Here is a 22364-nt window from a genome sequence, read left to right as displayed (position 1 = left end):
ACCCAAAAGCTTACCGCACCTTATTTCTAGTCTCAAGCACCTCCTGTGGGTTGGTGAACAGAGGGACAAACTGGTTTGGATTCTCTATCTTAATGGACAGTCCACTGCCCTGCATGATTTCCTCGGTCTTCTGCCACTAAAAGAGGAGAAATCAATACAGAAGGAGTTCAGCTGCTTGATCAAATGCATGTCAAACATTCTCGGGAGACACCTGGAAGGCTGTTAAAAAGCAGACAATTTAGGAGAAACATGATAGGGACATTTGCAACAGATCCACAACCAGTAGAGGGCAGTGCAAGCACTGCAGTGAGTTTTATGACAATACAATATATCCCCTGCATTGCAGAGAAGGAGAAAGGGAGGTGGGTGGAAGATATCAGAAGAGACAGAGAAACCGTAGAGTTCTCACAGTGATGTAACACAGAGTACGCCTTTACTCTACCAATAATATCCTATGATTCACAGTAAGTCTATTTTCTGAGCTGCAACACACTCACAGGCTAGTCATTCAAAAATGCATCACTGAAATGATCCTGGCAACTACTTTATTACATTTTCTGAAGAAAATCTGACTGATGCTTTTGCAGAACTCACCACAACAAGGCCAGGTTGTTGTTGGGATCTGAAGTTCACCCAAAACTGAACATTTGCTGAAAACTTACTCACCCTCATGTCATCCAATGTGTAGATGAGTTTGTTTCTTCATCAGATTTGGAGAAATGTGTCATTGCATCACTTGCTCTGCAGTGAATGGGTGCCGTCAGAATGAGACAAACACACAGTTTTTGTCTTCTCCAGATGTTAACTGATGGACTGGAGTGGTGTGGATTATTGTGATGTTTTTATCAGCTGTTTGGACTCTCATTCTGACGGCACCCATTCACTGCAGAGCATCCATTGCTGAGACACTGATGCAGAGACACATTTCTACAAACCTGATGAAGAAATAAACTCATCTGGGACGACATTTTCAGCAAATTTTCATTTAGTGTGAAACACACTATGTAGCAGTGAATCCATAACTCTTAAGTATGCACAGAATTTAGTGGTCAGTGCTAATAAGATCTCATCATTACAAATGTCAATCTGAAACACACTAATTATGAAACAGCCTGGTATATCACATCTGCCGTTTTGGAAGCTCAAGTTATATCAAGTTTACACAAGTTATATGCAGAGTTAGGAAGGTTACTTTGGAAATGTAATAGGTTACAGATAACAAGTTACTCAATCTGAAATGTAATAAGTAGTGTAATTATTTCAATTACTTTATTAATGTAACTGATTACATTTGATTACTTTTCTAAGTTTTCAACCATTAATCATTTTTAAACATGTACTGTAAAGCAGGCAGGGTTAATCTTTGTCACGAATCCAGTTCGTGGTCTTTTGTCAGACTGCCACAAGAGGTCGCGTCTCCATCATATTGACTCTCACACCTCACATTACACTGGACTGCATTTCCCATCATCCATTGCACTGATTGCACACACACAGCTGAACTGTTAACTGTAACTGATTACAATTACATTTATTTTGTAATTAAATTATGTAACGCTGTTACATGTAACTAGTTACTCCCCAGCACTCACCGTAGTGCGATGTCCAGGACTGGCCTGATCCTGGCTGACCTTCTGATAGAGGTTTGGTGTGTTTAGCCACCTGGTCTTCTGCTGCTGTCTCTGGGCGTGAGGATGGAGACGAGGGTGAGGATGAACTCCATCCTCGTGAAAGGAGAATGAGGTGGCGGTGGCAGGAACCTCCACCTCTCTCCTGGTTCTGGAGCGCTCCAGCAGCACTGGGAAACGGTAGGCGTAACCTGTACGGTAACCCTAAAGAACCATCATCAGGTGTTCACATGTCAAGTCTAATAGTATAACAATAAGCTATAGACTGGCTAAATTGTGACCCTGGAGCACAAAAGTTTTTAAAAATGTTTTCAGTTACCACTTGTAGTACACTTGAACCAAGGCATGCTAAAACATTCATAAGAGCACTAGACAAAGTTATCATCAATGATTAGGATATTAAGTAAAGATCATGTTCCATGAATATATTTTGTAAATTTGCTACCGTAAATATATCAAAACTTAATTTTTGATTAGTAATATGCATTGCTAAGAACTTCATTTGAACAACTTTAAATGTGATTTTTCTCAATATTTAGATTTTTTTGCTCCCTCAGATTCCAGATTTTCTAATAGTTGTATCTCAGACAAATATTGTCCGATCATAACAAACCATACATCAATGGAAAGATTATTTATTCATTAAATCTCAATTAATCTCAATTTAAATCTCAAGTTTTTTTGTGCTCCAGTGTCACAATTTTCTAGTAATCCAATTCTCAAATAACTGCTATGATGACTTTTGTTCTACCCACTTAAAAGATAGAAGTACTTGCGTTGTCCAATCTATACAGACTGTCTGTTCCCAGAATAGCGAGGTCAAAATATAAATTTAATGCAGGATCTAGAAAAAATCTGATCGTGATTAAACCAGAAAAACGCAAAATAAAGGAACAAAAACTATTTTTAAAGCTTGGGCTCCTAAACATTAGATCACTCGCACCCAAAGCAGTTATTGTAAATGAAATGATCACAGATAATGATTTTGATGTACTCTGCCGGACTGAAACCTGGCTGAAACCAAATGAATATTTAGGTCTAAATGAGTCTACTCCACCAAGCTACTGTTATAAACATGAGCCCCGTCAGACTGGTCGTAGCGGCGGTGTTGCAACAATATATAGTGATATTCTCAATGTTACTCAGAAAACAGGATACAGGAGGTTTAACTCATTCGAAATACTTCTGCTTAATGTTACACTGTTAGATATGCAAAATAAATCTCTCCTATCTCTTGCTCTGGCTACTGTGTATAGACCGCCAGGGCCATATACAGATTTCCTAAAAGAATTTGCAGATTTCCTCTCAGATGTACTAGTTAATGTTGATAAACTGCTAATTGTCTGAGATTTTAACATTCACGTTGATAATACAAATGATGCGTTAGGACTTGCGTTTACTGACCTAATAAACTCTTTTGGAGTCAAACAAAACATCACCGGGACCACTCATCGTTTTAATCATACGCTAGATTTAATTATATCGCATGGACTTGATCTTACTGATATAGATATCGTACCTCAAAGTGATGATGTTACTGATCATTTCCTTGTATCGTGCATGCTGCGTATTACTGATATTAGTTATATGGCTCCGCGTTATCGTCCGAGCAGAACTATTGTTCCAGCCACCAAAGACAGATTCACAAATAACTTGCCTGATTTATCTCAACTGCTCGGTGTACCCATAAATACACATGAACTAGACGAAATGACAAGCAACATGGGCACTATCTTCTCTAATACATTAGAAGCTGTTGCCCCCCTCAAATTGAAAAAGGTTAGAGAAAAACGTACTGCGCCATGGTACAACAGTTATACCCATTCTCTCAAGAAAGAAACTCATAATCTTGAGCGCAAATGGAGAAAAACTAACTTGGAAGTGTTTAGAACTGCGTGGAAAAACAGTATGTCCAGCTATAGACAGGCTCTAAAAGCTGCCAGGGCAGAGCATATCCACAAACTCATAGATAATAACCAAAACAATCCAAGGTTCTTATTTAGCACAGTGGCTAGATTAACAAATAAACAGACACCACCCGATCTAAATATTCCCTCACAGTTTAATAGTCATGACTTTATGAATTTCTTTACTGATAAAATAGATAACATCAGAAATACAATATCAAATGTAGATTCTACTGCGTCTAGTATTTCAGCTTCATTCATCGCACCCAAAGAAAAACTGCAGTGCTTTACAACTATAGGACAAAATGGTTTAGCTCCTGCGTACCTAACTCATCTTCTACCACGCTACAATCCAACCCGCTCCCTAAAGTCGCAAAACTCTGGACTTTTGGTAGTATCTAGGATAGCAAAGTCCACTAAAGGAGGTAGAGCTTTTTCACATTTGGCTCCCAAACTCTGGAATAGCCTTCCTGATAATGATCTGAGATGACCGAACACCTGAGAAAAGGTGATGCCAACCCCTCAGAGGATGCCAACGCTCAGACAACATACAGAATTACCTAATTTTGCCACAAGTTAAATATGCAATATATAAATATATTGTGGAAACTTAAATTCCTGTAGAGCTGCTTTGCAACGATTTGTATCGTAAAAAGAGCTATACAAATAAACTTGAACTTGAAACTTGAACAATTTTCTAGACTAACCAGATTGTCCAGCGTCCTCATCAATGCTTCGAACTCATGTTCTCCCAGCCTGCTCTTGTGCAAGGGGCCAAAGGTGGATCCGGCCCAGCCCACGGTGCCTGTGGGGACGGGCCGGTGAACGCTGCGGTCCAGCAGGATCAGGTTCTGTTCTCCTCCTGCGCTGCACAGTGCTGCCACCTGCCAGAACAGCAGAGCAATGCTAAACTGCAGATTTATCTTATCTCATTTGCAAAGATTTGAAATAATTTGGCTTTATTTTTATTTATTGTTCTGTTTTTATTTGTTTTCCCAGGTGAAATACAAGCGCACTTCCATAATGTACTTAAAGTGCTCTATTTTCTGTACTTAATATACTAAAAATGATTCTTTAGTACTTCTTAAAATCCTCTAAGTGTACTCAACTGTGCTATTTTGAATCGCCATGAATATGAACTAAAATGCGCTTTGAACATACAGTACTATCTCTGTTTTTAAACATGGAGTATATATGAGTATAAATGTATTTAGTTACCACTTGTAGTACACTTGAACCAAGTCATGCTAAAACATTCATAAGAGCACTAGACAAAGTTATCATCAATGATTATTAATGAAAACTATAACAGTGTGTATTGTTGCATGATTAATAAACAATCCACCTCAAACCTATAGTAAAATATTAACAAATTGTGATGCAATAAATATGGTATCCCTCCAAAACAGAAAAAAACATCTTTCACAAACATTGAGTGTGAACATGATCTTACTGTAGTTCTAGACTAAATATCATCATGATCTTACTGTAGTTCTAGACTAAATATCTACATGATCTTACTGTAGTTCTAGACTAAATATCTACATGATCTTACTGTAGTTCTAGACTAAATATCTACATGATCTTACTGTAGTTCTAGACTAAATATCATCATGATCTTACTGTAGTTCTAGACTAAATATCAACATGATCTTACTGTAGATCTAGACTAAATATCTACATGATCTTACTGTAGTTATAGACTAAATATCTACATGATCTTACTGTAGGTCTAGACTAAATATCTACATGATCTTACTGTAGTTCTAGACTAAATATCTACATGATCTTACTGTAGTTCTAGACTAAATATCATCATGATCTTACTGTAGTTCTAGACTAAATATCATCATGATCTTACTGTAGATCTAGACTAAATATCAACATGATCTTACTGTAGATCTAGACTAAATATCTACATGATCTTACTGTAGTTCTAGACTAAATATCAACATGATCTTACTGTAGTTCTAGACTAAATATCTACATGATCTTACTGTAGTTCTAGACTAAATATCAACATGATCTTACTGTAGTTCTAGACTAAATATCAACATGATCTTACTGTAGTTCTAGACTAAATATCATCATGATCTTACTGTAGATCTAGACTAAATATCAACATGATCTTACTGTAGTTCTAGACTAAATATCAACATGATCTTACTGTAGATCTAGACTAAATATCATCATGATCTTACTGTAGATCTAGACTAAATATCATCATGATCTTACTGTAGTTCTAGACTAAATATCATCATGATCTTACTGTAGATCTAGACTAAATATCTACATGATCTTACTGTAGATCTAGACTAAATATCTACATGATCTTACTGTAGATCTAGACTAAATATCTACATGATCTTACTGTAGTTCTAGACTAAATATCTACATGATCTTACTGTAGTTCTAGACTAAATATCAACATGATCTTACTGTAGATCTAGACTAAATATCTACATGATCTTACTGTAGTTCTAGACTAAATATCAACATGATCTTACTGTAGTTCTAGACTAAATATCTACACGATCTTACTGTAGTTCTAGACTAAATATCAACATGATCTTACTGTAGTTCTAGACTAAATATCATCATGATCTTACTGTAGATCTAGACTAAATATCTACATGATCTTACTGTAGTTCTAGACTAAATATCTACATGATCTTACTGTAGTTCTAGACTAAATATCAACATGATCTTACTGTAGATCTAGACTAAATATCTACATGATCTTACTGTAGTTCTAGACTAAATATCAACATGATCTTACTGTAGATCTAGACTAAATATCTACATGATCTTACTGTAGTTCTAGACTAAATATCAACATGATCTTACTGTAGTTCTAGACTAAATATCTACATGATCTTACTGTAGTTCTAGACTAAATATCAACATGATCTTACTGTAGTTCTAGACTAAATATCTACACGATCTTACTGTAGTTCTAGACTAAATATCAACACGATCTTACTGTAGTTCTAGACTAAATATCAACACGATCTTACTGTAGTTCTAGACTAAATATCAACATGATCTTACTGTAGTTCTAGACTAAATATCTACACGATCTTACTGTAGTTCTAGACTAAATATCTACATGATCTTACTGTAGATCTAGACTAAATATCAACATGATCTTACTGTAGTTCTAGACTAAATATCAACATGATCTTACTGTAGATCTAGACTAAATATCTACATGATCTTACTGTAGTTCTAGACTAAATATCAACATGATCTTACTGTAGTTCTAGACTAAATATCAACACGATCTTACTGTAGTTCTAGACTCAATATCTACATGATCTTACTGTAGTTCTAGACTAAATATCTACATGATCTTACTGTAGTTCTAGACTAAATATCATCATGATCTTACTGTAGATCTAGACTAAATATCAACATGATCTTACTGTAGTTCTAGACTAAATATCTACATGATCTTACTGTAGTTCTAGAGTAAAGCACTGAATACGACTGTTCTCACCCTGTGCACTTCTTTCAGTTTTCACAATCCTTTTATTGTCTCTCTCTCTCATGGTTCACACAATGGATTTCCATGACCTTTCCAGTCATTAATGAAGTCATTTAAACTGTTATACAGATTGCTAAAGCAGATTTTCAGAGGTATGTCATGTGCAAATGGTTTGGATTAATAGACTCAAACCATTACTAATTATTAGTATAAAAAATATCAGCAATAAGACCTTCAGCTGACAGTCTTATCACATGCTTTACATTGCTATTTTTATTCTTTTTGTTGTATAAACTTAAAACAAGTTGAGAAAACTCAAAAATCTGCTGAAGCTGGTTGCCTTAAAATTTTGAGTTGGCTCAACTTTCTTTTTTTTTTTTTTTTTACAGTGTGTATAGCAAAGCAAAAACTAGAAAGAAATTAAAAAAAAAATATTTACTACAGTTAAAATATATATATATATTTTAAATAAATTAATACTTTAATTCAGCAAGGATGCATTAAATTGATCAAAATTGACTCATTTTAAAATAGATGTTTATTTCAAATAAATGCTGTTATTTAAACAAATAATCTTGTAAAAATGTACTGTTTCCACAAATACAGCATGGATTTCAACATTAGCAATAATAAGATTTTTTCTTGAGCAGTATATTAGAATGATTTCTGAAGGATCATGTGACACTGAAAACTGGCCATTTTAAATTATAATAATATTTGACTGTTTTTACTGTATTTTTGATCAAATAAATGCAGCCCTGAAACATAAAAACTAAAATCATTTAAAAGAAAATTACCAACCTATTTGTTTTGAAAGGTATTGTGTATTTACTATAAACATTTATTTATAATATACATATTTACATATATTATACATATACTAATATTTATACTACAAATACAACATTTCTGGGTGTAATCTACTTATCTACTCTTGATATTGTATCCTCGTGGGAATGATTTATTTTTTGCCTACCTGTGTTTGGCAGGCGGTCTGGATGTGGTAGATTGTGTAGAAGGCCTCCTCCACTGACTCTCCCAGTGCCACGATTCCATGGTTCCTCAATACCAGCACCTGTAGAATAGCAGCTATTAGAGTCAGACAGATGTTTCCCAGAGCAAGAATACTTCATCAACCTCTTCACAACCTACAGAGACTCTGAGGGAACAGAACATGCACTGCCTGTAATCTAAGATCAGACCTTGCATGTGGGGCCGAGGCTCTTCTGGAGCTCCACTCGGTCCTCTTCTTCCTCCATCACTCCATTATAGTCATAATAAGCTACATCGCCCACCAGCAAAGCCTCATGGGATAGCGGCAGAAGGCCACATTTCATGGCTGATACCTACGTGAAAGATTAATAGTGTGTTACAGGAGTTGATCAGTGCAAGAATAATACAAAACTGATTTTAAGATTGAGAGGATATGTGAATGATCATTTTAAGATTTTAACAATTGACAACTTTCAGATCTGTAAGTGATTAGAGCCAATGCATCTATAATAATAATAATAATAATGATGATGATAATAAATAATTCTTTTATAAATCTTTTGTGTGTGTGTTTTTCTGTTTCGTGCCATCAGTGGAAGGCTGGACCTCAGAATAAATATATACATATATAAAAAAATAAAATAAAATAAAAAAATTGGTAACTTATGTTTTTCAAAATCTTGTGATATAAATAAATAAATACATAAAAGTAATTTATGTGTTTCACAAACCTCGGGGATACAATAAATAAATAAAAAAATAATAAAAAAATTAAAATAAAACAAATGCTTGTCATTTATGTGTTTCACAAACCTGGTAGATAAATAAATACGGATAGGTAGATGGATAAAGTAATAGATAGATGGTAATTTATGACGTAGATATTAAACAATTAATAAAAACAAACTACTATTTAATTTAATAATAATATTTATTGCCATTTCTAAATATCCAGTAATCTCATTGGCTTTGATCAGAGAGTCTGTGATTAATGAGGTGTGTACCGCAGCCGTGGAAGGAGTGTGGAGGTGCAGAAGGCAGCGGATGTCCGGTCGAGCCGAATAGATGGCAGAATGCAGACCAAACGCAGACAGATCCACTCCCAGAGAAGTGCTGCCTTTCTCCACAACCTCCCCCAGAATATTCACCTTCACCTGGAGAGAGTCACAGAGAGCACACGCTTCAGTGAAGCTTTCTCTTGATCCAACTGCAGCATTTAATACTTTTCCATCATCTTTCAACATATTTAAACAGGTATTTGATACAAAAAATAATAATTCCAATATTCATTTATATTTAAATAGAAAATAAATAAATAAAATACAGTCGTGGCCAAAATGATTAGGCCACTAGTATTTCCAGCAGTCAGTTATTTGTATCTTCTGCTGTAGTGTATCAGTAGGACATATCAGATTACATTTCCAAACATTCATTTAGCCATTAATTGTAATAATCCAGTGAGATGTTTGAGATCTGATCTAATCATCATCAGTCTGTCTGGAATGACATGAAGAAACAGAACAAACTGAGACTAAATCCAGAAGAACTGTGTCTCCAAGACGCTTCAAGAAACCTCCTGCAAAGCTACAGTACTGTTAAAAGATTTAGGCACTTGTGTAAAAATGCTGTAAAATGAAGATGCTGTCAAAAATAGATTTTCTTTATTAATTAACTTCTATTAACTAAACTAAATCAACATTTGTTGTGAGCATGCTTTGTGTTTAAAGCAGCTTTTGTCCTCGGTGCTCTTGAGCAGAGTTTCTCAGGAGGTTTGCAGGAGGTTTCTTGAAGCAGAGACACAGTTCTTCTGGATTTAGTCTCAGTTTGTTCTGTTTCTCCAGACAGACTGATGATGATCAGATCAGGGCCCGTATTCACAAAACATCTACAGGCTAAAAGTAGCTCATAACTTGCTGATTTAGGAGCAAATCTTAAAAATAATGAGCGTGTCAGCCCTAAATGTAGGACTCCTAAATTTTTGCTCTAAGAGTATTTCACAAAGTGTTTTAGCACTAAAACTAGCTCCTAAACCTGTGAGATGTTAGAGGAGTCCTAAGTCACTAAGACCAAACCACAAACTATCCTAAAATAGCTGTTGCCAGCAATCTGCCTCGGAACGTAAACATTTGAGAAACATTTGATAATAATGAGCTTTTAAAAAGGTATCGCCTTCGGTTTTGGAGGTTATCCCAACTCCAGATTTTCCTTTGATTATATCCTTGATTTCATTCACCAGCTGGGCAAGAACTAATAGCTTGCATCCAGTTTGGTTTTATTTTACGTTTGCATTATGATAATCTACTTTGTCAATTAAAAGTCTGTTTATATGCACATTCACTAATTGTTTACAAGAAGCAAATAAGAGGCTGACAATTAGCTGAACATGTACTTGTTTAATTAGTGATACTTAGGCTTGCATTTTAAAAATCTTTATTTGAATATGGCAACATAATATTGCGCTCTACAATATGAATAAATCTCTAACAGAGACTATCAGCCAATCACTGTGTGCATAGTTAATGAGCATGCTGACATCATCCATAGCAACGAGGTAAACCCCGCCCCTTATTTACTTCTCTCCATTCCTCAGTAAAAGTTTGTCTCAGCAGATTTGCGAATAGGTTTTAAGAGAAAATTCTTAGCTAAAAACTTTTACTGCTTTTTATTTAGGAGAACTCTTAGTGGTAAGATCAAATGTTTTGTGAATACAGGCCCTGATCTCTGAGTGGAGCACTAAAATCTCACTGGATTATTACAATTAATGGCCAAATGAATGTTTGGAAATGCAACCTGATATTTCCTACTGACACACTACAGCAGAAGATACAAATAACTGACTTAAAACCATTTTTTAGCTGCTGGAAATAATTTTGGCCACCAATGTATACAAATGAAATCACTGCATTTTCCCTTTAGTATGACTGTGAACTGCATTGTTTCATATTTTATCCATTACAAAGTGTGCAGTTTGTACACAAGCATGAAAACGAGAAATATTTTAATGAGTAATAACTTCTGGTGCCTTATTTTTGCAACAATGCACAAAATATGTCCAGAACATGCTGAATATTTCAGATAATACACACAGTCTCAAACTGGTGACCTTCATTTGAATGCTTTTCCCAGAGAAAGGCTCTCATAAGGAGGAACCGGTTTGGTTTGTGTGTGTTAGTGTCTCACCAGATTGGAGGCAGTCACCTCTCCGTAGGTCAAACCGTCCGGCAGCACGAGGAAATGTTCCTGTTCTTTACTAACACGCATCTGCAGAGAGAAAGAGACGCTTTCATCTCACAGGAACATTCTCCTGAGAGCAAGGGTTAATTCAGCCATCAGTGAAAAATCATCCTCATGTCCTGCCAAACCTCTACAGATTCATAAGTGACCCTGGACCTCAAAACCAGCCACAATTTAGAAGTTTACATCATCTGAAAGCTGAATAAATAATCTTTCCATTGATGTATGGTTTGTTATGATAGGACAATATTTGGCTGAGATACAACTATTTGAAAATCTGGAATCTGAGGGTGCAAAAAAATCTAAATATTGAGAAAATCTCCTTTAAAGTTGTTCAAATGAAGTTCTTAGCAATGCATATTACTAATCAAAAATGAAGTTTTGATATATTTATTGTAGACAATTTTCTAAATATCTTCATGTAACATGATCTTAATATCCTAATGATTTTTGTCATAAAAGAGAAATGTATAATTTTGATCCATACAATGTATTGTTGGCTATTGCTGCAGATATACCTGTGTTACTCATGACTGCTTTTGTGCTCCAGGGACACAGATATGTGTTATGTTTAGAGATATTGACTCATATTTGTGTTCAGACAAAGCTATACTTGGACTATAGCGTACAAGTCCTAACTTTTATAGTGCAGTCATGTTGTTTTAGGCACATAACTTGTAAAGGAACAAAATAGTGGTATCATTCTACTTAATTTCTCTGAATATAATAAGAGTTTAAAATGAAACGAGGGTGAGTATCTTTCATTTTTGAGTGAACTTTCCCTTTAAGAGTCTTGATTTTCATACTTCTTGTGAAAATCAAAGCAGCTCGTTACCAGACTTGATCTCAAAATCACTGTCTATTATGATCCCTAAAGACTCAGCGAAGGAGAGAGAGAAATATGAATAAGTATGCTAAAGTAAAATTATTCTGTATTTTAATCAGCTTAATTTCCTTTAGAAGTGACAGTCTGGCAGCTGTGTGAAGTTATTTAAAGTGCACTATATGAGTTTTGTATTATCATAAGCTTGAGTTACATAAGAGTTTAAGAAGACACATACACTACTGCTCAAACGTTTGGGGTCAGAAAGACTAATTCTGAAAGAAATTAATAATTTTATTCACCAAGGATGCATTAAATTGATCAAAAGTAACAGTTAAAACATTCATACTGCTATATAAGATTTTTACTTTAAATAAATAAATATATTGTTATTTTGGACTTTCTATTCACCAAAGAATCCTAAAAATTGATTCACGGCTTCCACAAAAATATTAAGCGGTACAACTGTTTTCAACATTGATAATAATAAGCACCTGATATAAACCTGCATATAATCATGTGACACTGAAATCTGGAGTAATGATGCTGAAAATACAGCTGCAGATCACAGAAATACATTACAGTTTAAAATATATTTAAAACAGAAAACTATATGGTTAGGGTTAGGATTAGGGTTACTTGCATGGAATTATGCATAATGTATTGTTATTATAATAGTAAGTACATGTAACGTGTAACAAGGACACCTTAAAATAAAGTGTTACCCTCTCGGTCTACTCATTTGGATGAGTGTGTAATGTGCACCAGTGTTGGGGAAAGTTACTTTTAAAAGTAATGCATTACAATATTGCGTTACTCCCTAAACAAGTAACTAATTACATTACTTAGTTACTTTTTATGGAAAGTGTTGCATTATGTTACTTTTGAGTTACTTTTTAAATCTGGGAAACAAAGTAACTGGAGTTACTTATTTGAAAAAGTAACTCAGATATTCCCTTCTAAACTAAAAAGTGTTACTTTATGCGTTTTATGTGTAATGTGTTACTTTACTAGTTACTTTAAAAAGTAATCTGATTACGTAACTGGCGTTACTTGTAATCCAGTGAGTCTTGGCAGGTGTTTCTTACGGTGAGGCAGGTGTTGGGCAGCTGTGTCCAGCCGTACAGATCCAGCAGACGGTGAACACTGGCCAGCTTGCAGCGCATCAGTCTCTCGCCCTTCACCATGGAGCCCGGGTCCCATCCGTGCAGATCATTAATGGGGGTCACCATATTGACGGCTGTACAGACACCAGCAACAGAACCAACAGAAGGGCTTTGCGTTAAAACAAGTTTGTCTGCTGCAACAAACATCAAGTTCATTTCACCTCCAAAGACAGTTTCAGTTTCACAAGGACATCTGAAAAGCACAACTGAATTCACTTTATGAGTTACATTTATTAAGTTTGAAACTAAAGCTACTTGTAAGTGTCTGAATGGAAAAATGATGATATATGTGTCTCTGCAGCACAAAAGCAGTCATCAGTAGTACAGGTATATTTGTAGCAATAGACAACAATACATTGTATGTCAGGATCCTACCCTGACAGTCTTGTCTGTCTTGTCCCTGTTCAATGTTTCTTTGTTTGTTTTGTGTCTGAGCACATGGCTCTGTCTCTGTTTGTGTTTGCCACGTGCTCCTCTTGTCCAACCTCCCTGTTTCCCATGGTCACGCCCCCTTGTCTAGTCCTCGTTTGCTTGATTGTGTTCACCTGATCCTCGTGTGCTCTGCTGCTTTATATTGGCCGTTTCTCAATACCAAGTTCGCAGAGTCTGGACTTCCGTCCTTTCGAGTTTGGACTTGCCAAGTTCGACTCAGAAGAACGAACTCTCGAGGACGGGAGGACGAACTGAATTCTGGGTTATGGCCCGTATCAAGTCCGCACAAGTCACCTCTCGATGCATCCTCGGTAAAAGGGGCGGATCAAGAACACATCCGGGGATTTGAACTGGACTTGGCTAGATGTGAACTTTGAATTGGAACAGTACTTGGGCAGCGACTGATGATGTTTCACAAGTCCACAAGAACACAAGTACAGACAAGTACGCATATTGAGAAACGGCCATTGTGTTCCTTTCCCTTGTGTCTTTGCTGGTTCGTTTTGGTGTTTACCTGTTTCTTGGTCCTAGAGTATATCCTTTGATCCTGCTCAAGTGATTTTTGATCTCTTATCTTGTTATTTTATATCCTCAGTTACTTTTTTTTTTTTGTCTAGTTCTTGTTTTTTTTGATTGTGCATTGTTATCTAGTTTTGTTTTCTCTTTTGATTTAGATTTTCTTTTGTCTGTCTTGTGTTGTTGTGTTGTCTTGAGTCTTGTCTTGTTTGTTATCGTGTTTTGCCCTGTCCTGCCCTTTACCCAGATTCCCTGGCCTCTGACCCCTACCTGGAAGCAGCTCTCCACTCTCACGAGTCAGGTCTTTGGTTCTGCGAGTCACCAACTGGAGGCTAGACTGGTGCGACTTCTGAGATTCACTTCAAGCTACGGGGTCCCTGTCTTCCTGCCTTCCTCTGGAGCTGCTGCCTCCGTGTTTGAGTCCGCTGCCACCTTGGACGGGCTCAGTGGTCATCCCTCTGCCTGTAGTGTGTTGCCTGCCCTGCCCCTCTGTTTGGACTGAATCACTTCTCACTCTCCCTGCTGTTTCTAGTCAACGTCTTGTCAATAAACCACCATTGTCCGCTCATTTGCATCTGGTCCCATTTCTTGCAGATCCCTGACAATGTATGGCTCAAAATTATCCATTTTTCTTTTATGCCAAAAATCATTAGGATATTAAGATCATGTTCCATGAAGATATTTTGTAAATTTCCTACCGTAAATATATCTCAACTTAATTTTTGATTAGTAATATACATTGCTAAGAACTTAATTTGAACAACTTTAAAGGAGATTTTCTCAATATTTAGATTTTTTTGCTCCCTCAGATTCCAGATTTTCTAATAGTTGTATCTCAGACAAATATTGTCCTATCATAACAAACCATACATCAATGGAAAGATTATTTATTCAGCTTCAGATGATGTAGAATTCTCAATTTTGGCTTGTTTTGTGGTCCAGGGTCACATACATTACGTGAATAAATGAGGAATGAAACAAAAACTCCATGGAAGCTTGTTTTTGTCTTTGGGACTTTATAATCTCACAATTCTGACTTCTTTCTTACAATTTATAGATGCACAATATAAACTCAGAATTGCGAGATATTAACTCGCAGTTAGAAGAAAAAAAGTCGGAACACATATCACTATTAACTATGACATTTCCCTCAATAAACTCCTCTATTTTGCTGCTTATTAATTGTTAGTAAGGTTGTTGACAGTTTAGGTATGGGGTTTAAGGATTAAGGGATCTAAAATATGGTCATGCAGAATAAGGCATTAATATGTGTTTTATAAGCACTAATAAACAGTCAATATGCTAATAATATGTATGCTAATAAGCAACAAGTTAATTACATTTATGCATTTAGCAGACGCTTTCTTACATTACATTCAAGTTACAGTTTTTACATTTTATCAGCTCTTGCTTTCCCTGGGAATCGAACCCATATCCTTAGCGTTGCTAGCACCATGCTCTACTATTTGAGCTACAGCAAAGCCTAAAGTTAATAAAGTGTTACTGAAAAGTCTGAATTGTGAGATATAAACTTGCAATTGCAAGACAAAAGTCAGAATTGTGAAATAATTTAAAGTTACCTATTTTATCTTGTATTGTGTGGAGAAAACAAAAGAAAATAAAAATTGCAAGATGTAAACTCTAGATGTAAATATGCAATTGTAAGATATGAATTTGCATTTGCGAGACATGGAGTCGTGATCTTGTGAGATAAAATTGTGCAAACACCTTTTTTATGGTTTTATTCCGTGCAAGAAACAAGCTTCCATAAACCTCTCAATGTCTTTTTGAAATTTTGATATATTTACGGTAGCAAATGTACAAAATATGTTCATGGAACATGATCTTTACTTAATATACTAAGGATCTTTTGCATAAAAGAAAAATGTATAATTTTGATCCATACAATGTATTGTTGTCTATTGCTACAAATGTACCTGTGTTACTGATGACTGCTTTTGTGCTGCAGGGTCACATATACTTTTTTTTTTTTTTAAAGGAAGAATAATTTTTTGTCTTATATTTGACAACAATATGCATGATTTCACAAGTGAAAGAAATCACTAAGCAGAGGAAGACGTACTGTATTTATGTGAAATGCATGTAAACACATCAGGCTTTATCTCTGAAACACAAGCAGAACAAGCATCTGAGTGAATGAATGGTTTGTAAATCATGTATTACGTACTGGACTGAGAGATGGGCAGCGAGGCCGGGGATCCGTGAGTGGCCATGAAGTCTGCGATCTGTCTGAGAGCCCACAGATTGGAGGAGCTTCCTCCTTTATTCATCTGCTCCTGAATCAACACATCCAGCTCCTCTTGGAAGGACTAAAACACACAAATCACATTCTGGACTCAGCTACACAATACACTCAAATAAAGGAAAAAGCACATTGTGCACTTGGGTGATAAATAACCATCAATTCGTTAGAAAGCAGCATCTGAGGTGAACATTTTGTGTTATTATAGAATGCAACTGCTAATAATTTTTTGCCCCTTTCACATTTCACTTAAATGGTCCACTGAAATGCAGTACACAGAAGGTAAGTGGTTGCAATCAATTTATTTTAGCTACATTTAAATACATTTAGCTGACTAACTTTCAACATTTTTGTAGCTAAAATAAATTATTTGCAACCACTTGCCTTAAAAAAAATTTTTATCTTTTTTTTTAGTGTGTGATACATGAATTTTAAAAAAGCACCATGAAAATGTACACTACTGCTTAAAAGTTTGGTTAAGATTTTTTTAAATGTTTTTTTTTTCAAAGCAGTCCATTATGTTCACCAAGGCTGCATTTGTTTAATAAAAAATACAGTAAAAACGGTAAAACTGTGAAATAATATTCCAATTTAAAAGAACTGCTTTCTATTTCATTATCTGTTAAAATGTAATTTATTCCTGTGATCTGCAGCTGTATTTTCAGCATCATTACTGCAGTCTTCAGTGTCACATGATCTTCAGAAATCATTCTAATATACTGATTTACTGCTCAAGAAATATTTCTTTGTTGAAAACAGTTGTGCGGTTTTTGTGGAAACTGCGATACATGTTTTTTTTAAGAATTTTTTTAATGAACAACGTTTTAGAAGAGCATTTATTTTAAATAATTTTCTGTAAAAATGTAAAAGGTTTTACTGTCACTTTTGATCAAATTAAAGCGTCTTTGCTAAATTAAAGTATTAATTTCTTAAAAAAAAAAAAAACAGTAGAGTATAGTCCATGAATAATATCAAAAAACTTAATGTATACAGAAACCAGATTAGCATTTTCTTAATAAAATACCAGTGCTTACAATCCAGAAAAAAATATTGAAGTTTCACCCACTAAACTACTGAAAGAGTTGTTACCAGTAGCAAAGTCAAAAGCAAAGTCCACTAAAGGAGGTAGAGCTTTTTCACATTTGGCTCCCAAACTCTGGAATAGCCTTCCTGATAACGTTCGGGGTTCAGACACACTCTCTCTGTTTAAATCTAGATTAAAGACACATCTCTTTAGCCAAGCATTCACATAATGCATCTTATAATCTTGTACTGCAGTTACAAGTTAAACTTTTAAGGTTTGGTTATATGTAAATGAAGCACTGCATTACACTCTACTTTCAAAGCCTTTTTTTAACTTTTACTTTTCTACATGATAATCAACACGTACCATGACAGTCTTTACATGGCTAAATATATATGCAAGAATAACTAAAGCAATAATCTTCTTAAGTCAGTAAAACTAACAATAGACAGCAGAAAGTCTGAATAGAGTTGAGTAGTTTGCGTTAAGCAGCTCAAGCTGAATTAACTGCTGAAGAACAGGAATTTATAAGAATGTTTTAATAAGCTCTAACTATAGAGTGTTTGGCGAATATCAATAGTTTGATCTTGTAAGCACTGTAATAATTAGACATAAAATGTTGTTTAGGTTTTAAATTAAGCATTAAAAATGTCAACTGCCCACATATTGGAGAGTTGAATGCAGCACAAATACAAGCATAGATGTCAAACCCAGTTAAAACAATACACTGGTGAACAAACAGTTCCAGTACAGTCCACAACAGAGAAAGAGAGAAGGAATTGACCTCTTCACTTCTGTCCTTCATTCAACACGTTCCCTCCGTTCTGAGTGCTTTTTATTGTTTTTGCAGCAACACCAAAAACTCCCTGCGCTATCTGTTTCTCCTCCCTCTCTCTCTCTCTCTCTCTATGTCTCTCTCCCGCTCTATCTCTCTCTCTCTCTCTCTATGTCTCTCTCCCGCTCTATCTCCCTCTCTCTCTCTATGTCTCTCTCCCGCTCTATCTCCCTCTCTCTCTCTATGTCTCTCTCCTGCTCTCTCTCTCTCTCTACAGCTGCAGCTGTCCGTGGTGATTCAGGGCAGATTATATCTGAGCTGTGGAGATAATCATATCTTTGGGAACCTAATGAGGGGGAAGGGGAGAGAGGACATAGGGATTGGAGGCAGGACATTAAAGAGTGGCCAGAACAGGAGAATAAAAGAGGCAGACCAGAGACGATGAGAGATCTGCTGTTTCAGTCCGCTTTCTGAAAGCCTGTAGTAGCCAATTCTCTTCCGCAACTTCTTCACTTATTATCAAATCATTCCCATCAGAGCGCAAAAGCAGGATACTGGAAGTTAAATCCTGGCTCATTTTCTCTGTAGGGAAATATATATATATATATATATATATACACACACACACTCTGAATTGTAATTTTGTGATTTCTCTCAGACGCGGTTGGTTTGAACCCCAATGGAAAACATCAACGGGGAAAAATGTTCTGGAATCAAAGCTGCGGAAAAACTAGATGATCAGCGTTGCACTCTTTCAGCCCACAAGACTATAAACACAAATCTGAGTCGATTCGCAAATGCAAATATATGAGCTGCACTCATTAGCGCAGACTTGATTACTCACAGGGCTTTGCAGGAGACTGGAGACGCGTTTCTTGAGGCCGCTGGACGGCGTGGACTGCTGTGGAGACTGGATCATTTCTCCCTCTAGACACTCTCCGTCTACAGGACTGTGCTGGACCGGAGTCCCTTTAGGAGTGGGACTTCTACTCATCTTCTTCTTCCCAGCGTGGGACAGAGGAGAAGGGGATAGGAAGAAAACAGAAAAAGGAAAGGATAGGCAATGCAGGAGCAGGCGAAAGGGCTGGATGGGAGCAAGAAAAAAAGAAATACAGTATGGAAATAATTAGTCAGTTATAATCTGGAGTTATGTTAATTAAGTTTTATTTGACATATATGTGACCCTGGACCACAAAAGCAGTCATAAGGATAAATTTTTGGAAATTGATGACAATATTTTGCTGAGATACAACTATTTGAAAATGAGGCTGCAAAAAAAAAAAAAAAAAAAAAAATCAAAATATTGAGAAAATCACCTTTAAATTTGTCCAAATGAAGTTCTTAGCAATGCATATTACTAATCAAAAATTACGTTTTGATATATTAACTATAGGAAATTTACAAAATATCTTCATGGAACATGATCTTAATATCCTGATGATTTTTGGCATAAAAGAGAAATGTATAATTGTGATCCATACAATGTATTGTTGTCTATTGCTACAAATATACCTGTGTTACTCATGACTGCTTTTGTGCTCCAGGGACACATATGTGTTTATACGGACATACAGGCATGTTCACGTATTAATAATAGACACACATGCATATACACACAGGCAGGCCTGCGAATGCTAGATAAGTATTTCTGCTCACCACACCCAGAGTCTAACTGTCATACATCCAAGCACACCGCTTAAATAGTGCTGACAGCGATCTGTATACAACAGTTCTTTATGTGCATTAGCAAATCTGATCGATTAGTTTGCTTGTTTAGTTGCGGAAGCTCTATTTAAGAAATTACATTTAGAGAAGTCTTTCAGATTCATGACTAAAATGGAGTGATGCTGCTGTTACGGGATTCATAACAGATGATTCATGACACACAATCTACAACCATACGCCCCAATAGCTTTTATTTCTCAATTCAATCTTATTCCTATATGTTAAAGAAATTGGTCATTCAGCCTGGACAAAAATATGAGGGCAGTTGATAAAAAAACAAAAAACAAACAAAAACGAAATATTTAAGCACGTCTGAACTTTTGTGCTTAAAAGGTGATGCAATTTTCTTTGGTGTTAAACACTTTCTGGTTTATTATCCTGGTTTAATCTCTCAAACGTGTAGAGACTTCTGTGGTGCTTTGAAAACATCGCTCTGTTTGCTTGAAGATCCCAGCATGGCTTCACTGACTCAAGTGTGAATGTAGGATGGACTACAGTACCTGCCTGATTCAAAACAATTAATAGTGCTTTTGAGGCGATTACAATCAGCCTTACATCTCAGGTTTTCATCTGCTGGCTGACAAAACAACACAAAACGGTAGACTCTTTTAACTAGTAATAAAGACACTTACGGGCAAATTTCATAGCAGCAAAAAAACAAAAAAAAAACACCTATACAGTAAATTAATTAAAAACAATAAATACAGTAATATTGTTTCAATTTAAAATAGCTGTAATACTTTTAAAAATGAAATGCATTTGTGTGATCAAAGCAATCATTACTCCAGTCTTCAGTGTCACATGCTCATATAATAATATAATACCTGCTCAAGAAACATTTCTTGATATTTTTGAGGCAATATGATAAATTTTTATGGACTCATTTATAAATCGAAAGTTCTATATCATTTATTTGAAATATAAATATTTTGTAACATTATAAATGTCTTTACTGTCACTTTTATTAAAAATTAATGCTTCTTTCAAGAATCTATCTATCTATCTACACATACTTTCGTATAGAAAAACGAGATACATTAGCATGTGAAATACAGCACTGAGGTGTCTGTGTTAATGTACTCAGTGCCAGTATCTTTGTGTCTGGTCGTCTGCAGGGGCTCAGGTGCTCTGGGACCCCCACTGAGAGCTCCTCTCTCTGGGGAGACTCTATAATGAGCGGGGCCCCTTTGGATCCAGACACCAAACTGGCCCTGCCTTGCACTGTTCCTGGATCAGTTTCAAGCACAGATTTTTACACGAGTGGATCCAAATGAATCGTGTCCCTCTTCTATAACAGCGATCCATCCTCAGTCTGGAGTATTCTTGTTCACATGAAGCTAATCTGAAAGATGCTCACAAACATGTACAGCTCTGGCTTCTGCTGCAGCAGGATTTTGATGTCAAGCTGAGAAGGGATGAAGGACATGTTCATGGGTCTGTTACGTATCGATCGGTCTGAAACAGAGCTTTCCTGACCGGATGAGGGCTTTCTCCCCCACTGACAGACCTTAATGCTTGGAGGAAGTGGGGAGAGAGCATGAAGTATATGTAGATGTATAATGGTTAAAGTGATGCTGGATTGATTTTAGACTAATCTTATAATTAAGTTAATGTGTGTTCACTTCTGCATAATGCACTGAGAACTCATTGACCCACAACAACCAAAAATTAATGCATGCTTTTAAAAACCAATCATGAAGTGGAACAGAATGCATTTTCAACAGAATAAAAAAGCAATTTCTATGCAAGTTTAGCCTTGTTTGGAGTTTTAATCCTACTCTTGCTGTCTCTATGTGTGTTCCTAACTCCATACTAAATCCACACACAAAGCATGCTTTTTTTACCCTATGTTTGATTATTTTCTGGTCTTACGAGGCAAGATAGTTACACAACATTGTGCCCAAACTTGACAAAGTCATTTCCATTATGAAATCCATTTTTTTAATATGACAACATGATCATCTAAAGGGCAATAATAATACACATTTACTTCTCTACTTTATCTCTTTGTAGCTTGTTGGTTACGTTAAAGCACTGTATATTATTTATCCATGAAATATCAGTTTGACTTCTAATAAGGTGAATGCTTCTGTTTCTTTCCCCGGTTCCCTCCAAACATCTGTTCTTGGAGTATGTAAAAGTTTGGTGAGCTGGTACCAAAATTCTGCGAAAATAGCAGATTGCTTTAAAGCAGCAACAAATGCACTGTGATATATTTACGACAGCGAATTCCACTCACTTAACTGTAAGGGGCTCCAAAGCCGCAAAAATATATAGTTCAGTTATGAAACTCTTCTGAGCAGCTGATTGCCTTGCTTAAAGCCGATTCCTTCGAATCAGTTCATTGCAGAGTGCCATGGGATTTCGCTAACCCTCCACCTTCCCCAGCAC

General features: G+C 35.9%; 1 protein-coding gene across 4 annotated transcripts in view; it reads right to left on the bottom strand.

The window, feature by feature from the left end:
• The window catches only part of LOC306871285 (beta-adducin-like), a 29591-nt gene that overhangs the window by 5141 nt on the left and 2086 nt on the right, over positions 1–22364 (bottom strand). For 2 of the 4 annotated variants that reach the window (XM_079419094.1, XM_079419096.1), the window contains exons 2-11: positions 19093–19332; positions 16375–16516; positions 13161–13312; positions 11196–11276; positions 9020–9169; positions 8225–8368; positions 7999–8097; positions 4243–4419; positions 1593–1832; positions 20–136 (exon numbers count right to left, since the gene is read on the bottom strand). In XM_079419094.1, the coding sequence (XP_079275220.1) occupies positions 20–136; positions 1593–1832; positions 4243–4419; positions 7999–8097; positions 8225–8368; positions 9020–9169; positions 11196–11276; positions 13161–13312; positions 16375–16516; positions 19093–19242 (1452 nt within the window). In that variant the 5' untranslated portion in view covers positions 19243–19332. Of the gene's footprint in view, positions 1–19; positions 137–1592; positions 1833–4242; positions 4420–7998; positions 8098–8224; positions 8369–9019; positions 9170–11195; positions 11277–13160; positions 13313–16374; positions 16517–18257; positions 18371–19092; positions 19333–22364 lie in introns of those variants that run through there. The other 2 variants (XM_079419095.1, XM_079419097.1) reach the window with 2 other exon arrangements.

The sequence above is a fragment of the Barbus barbus genome (assembly GCF_936440315.1).
Source record: "Barbus barbus genome assembly, chromosome: 6".
NCBI lineage: Eukaryota > Metazoa > Chordata > Actinopteri > Cypriniformes > Cyprinidae > Barbus > Barbus barbus.
Note: the sequence above shows the minus strand (reverse complement) of the source record. Positions and strands in the feature narration are given on the sequence as shown.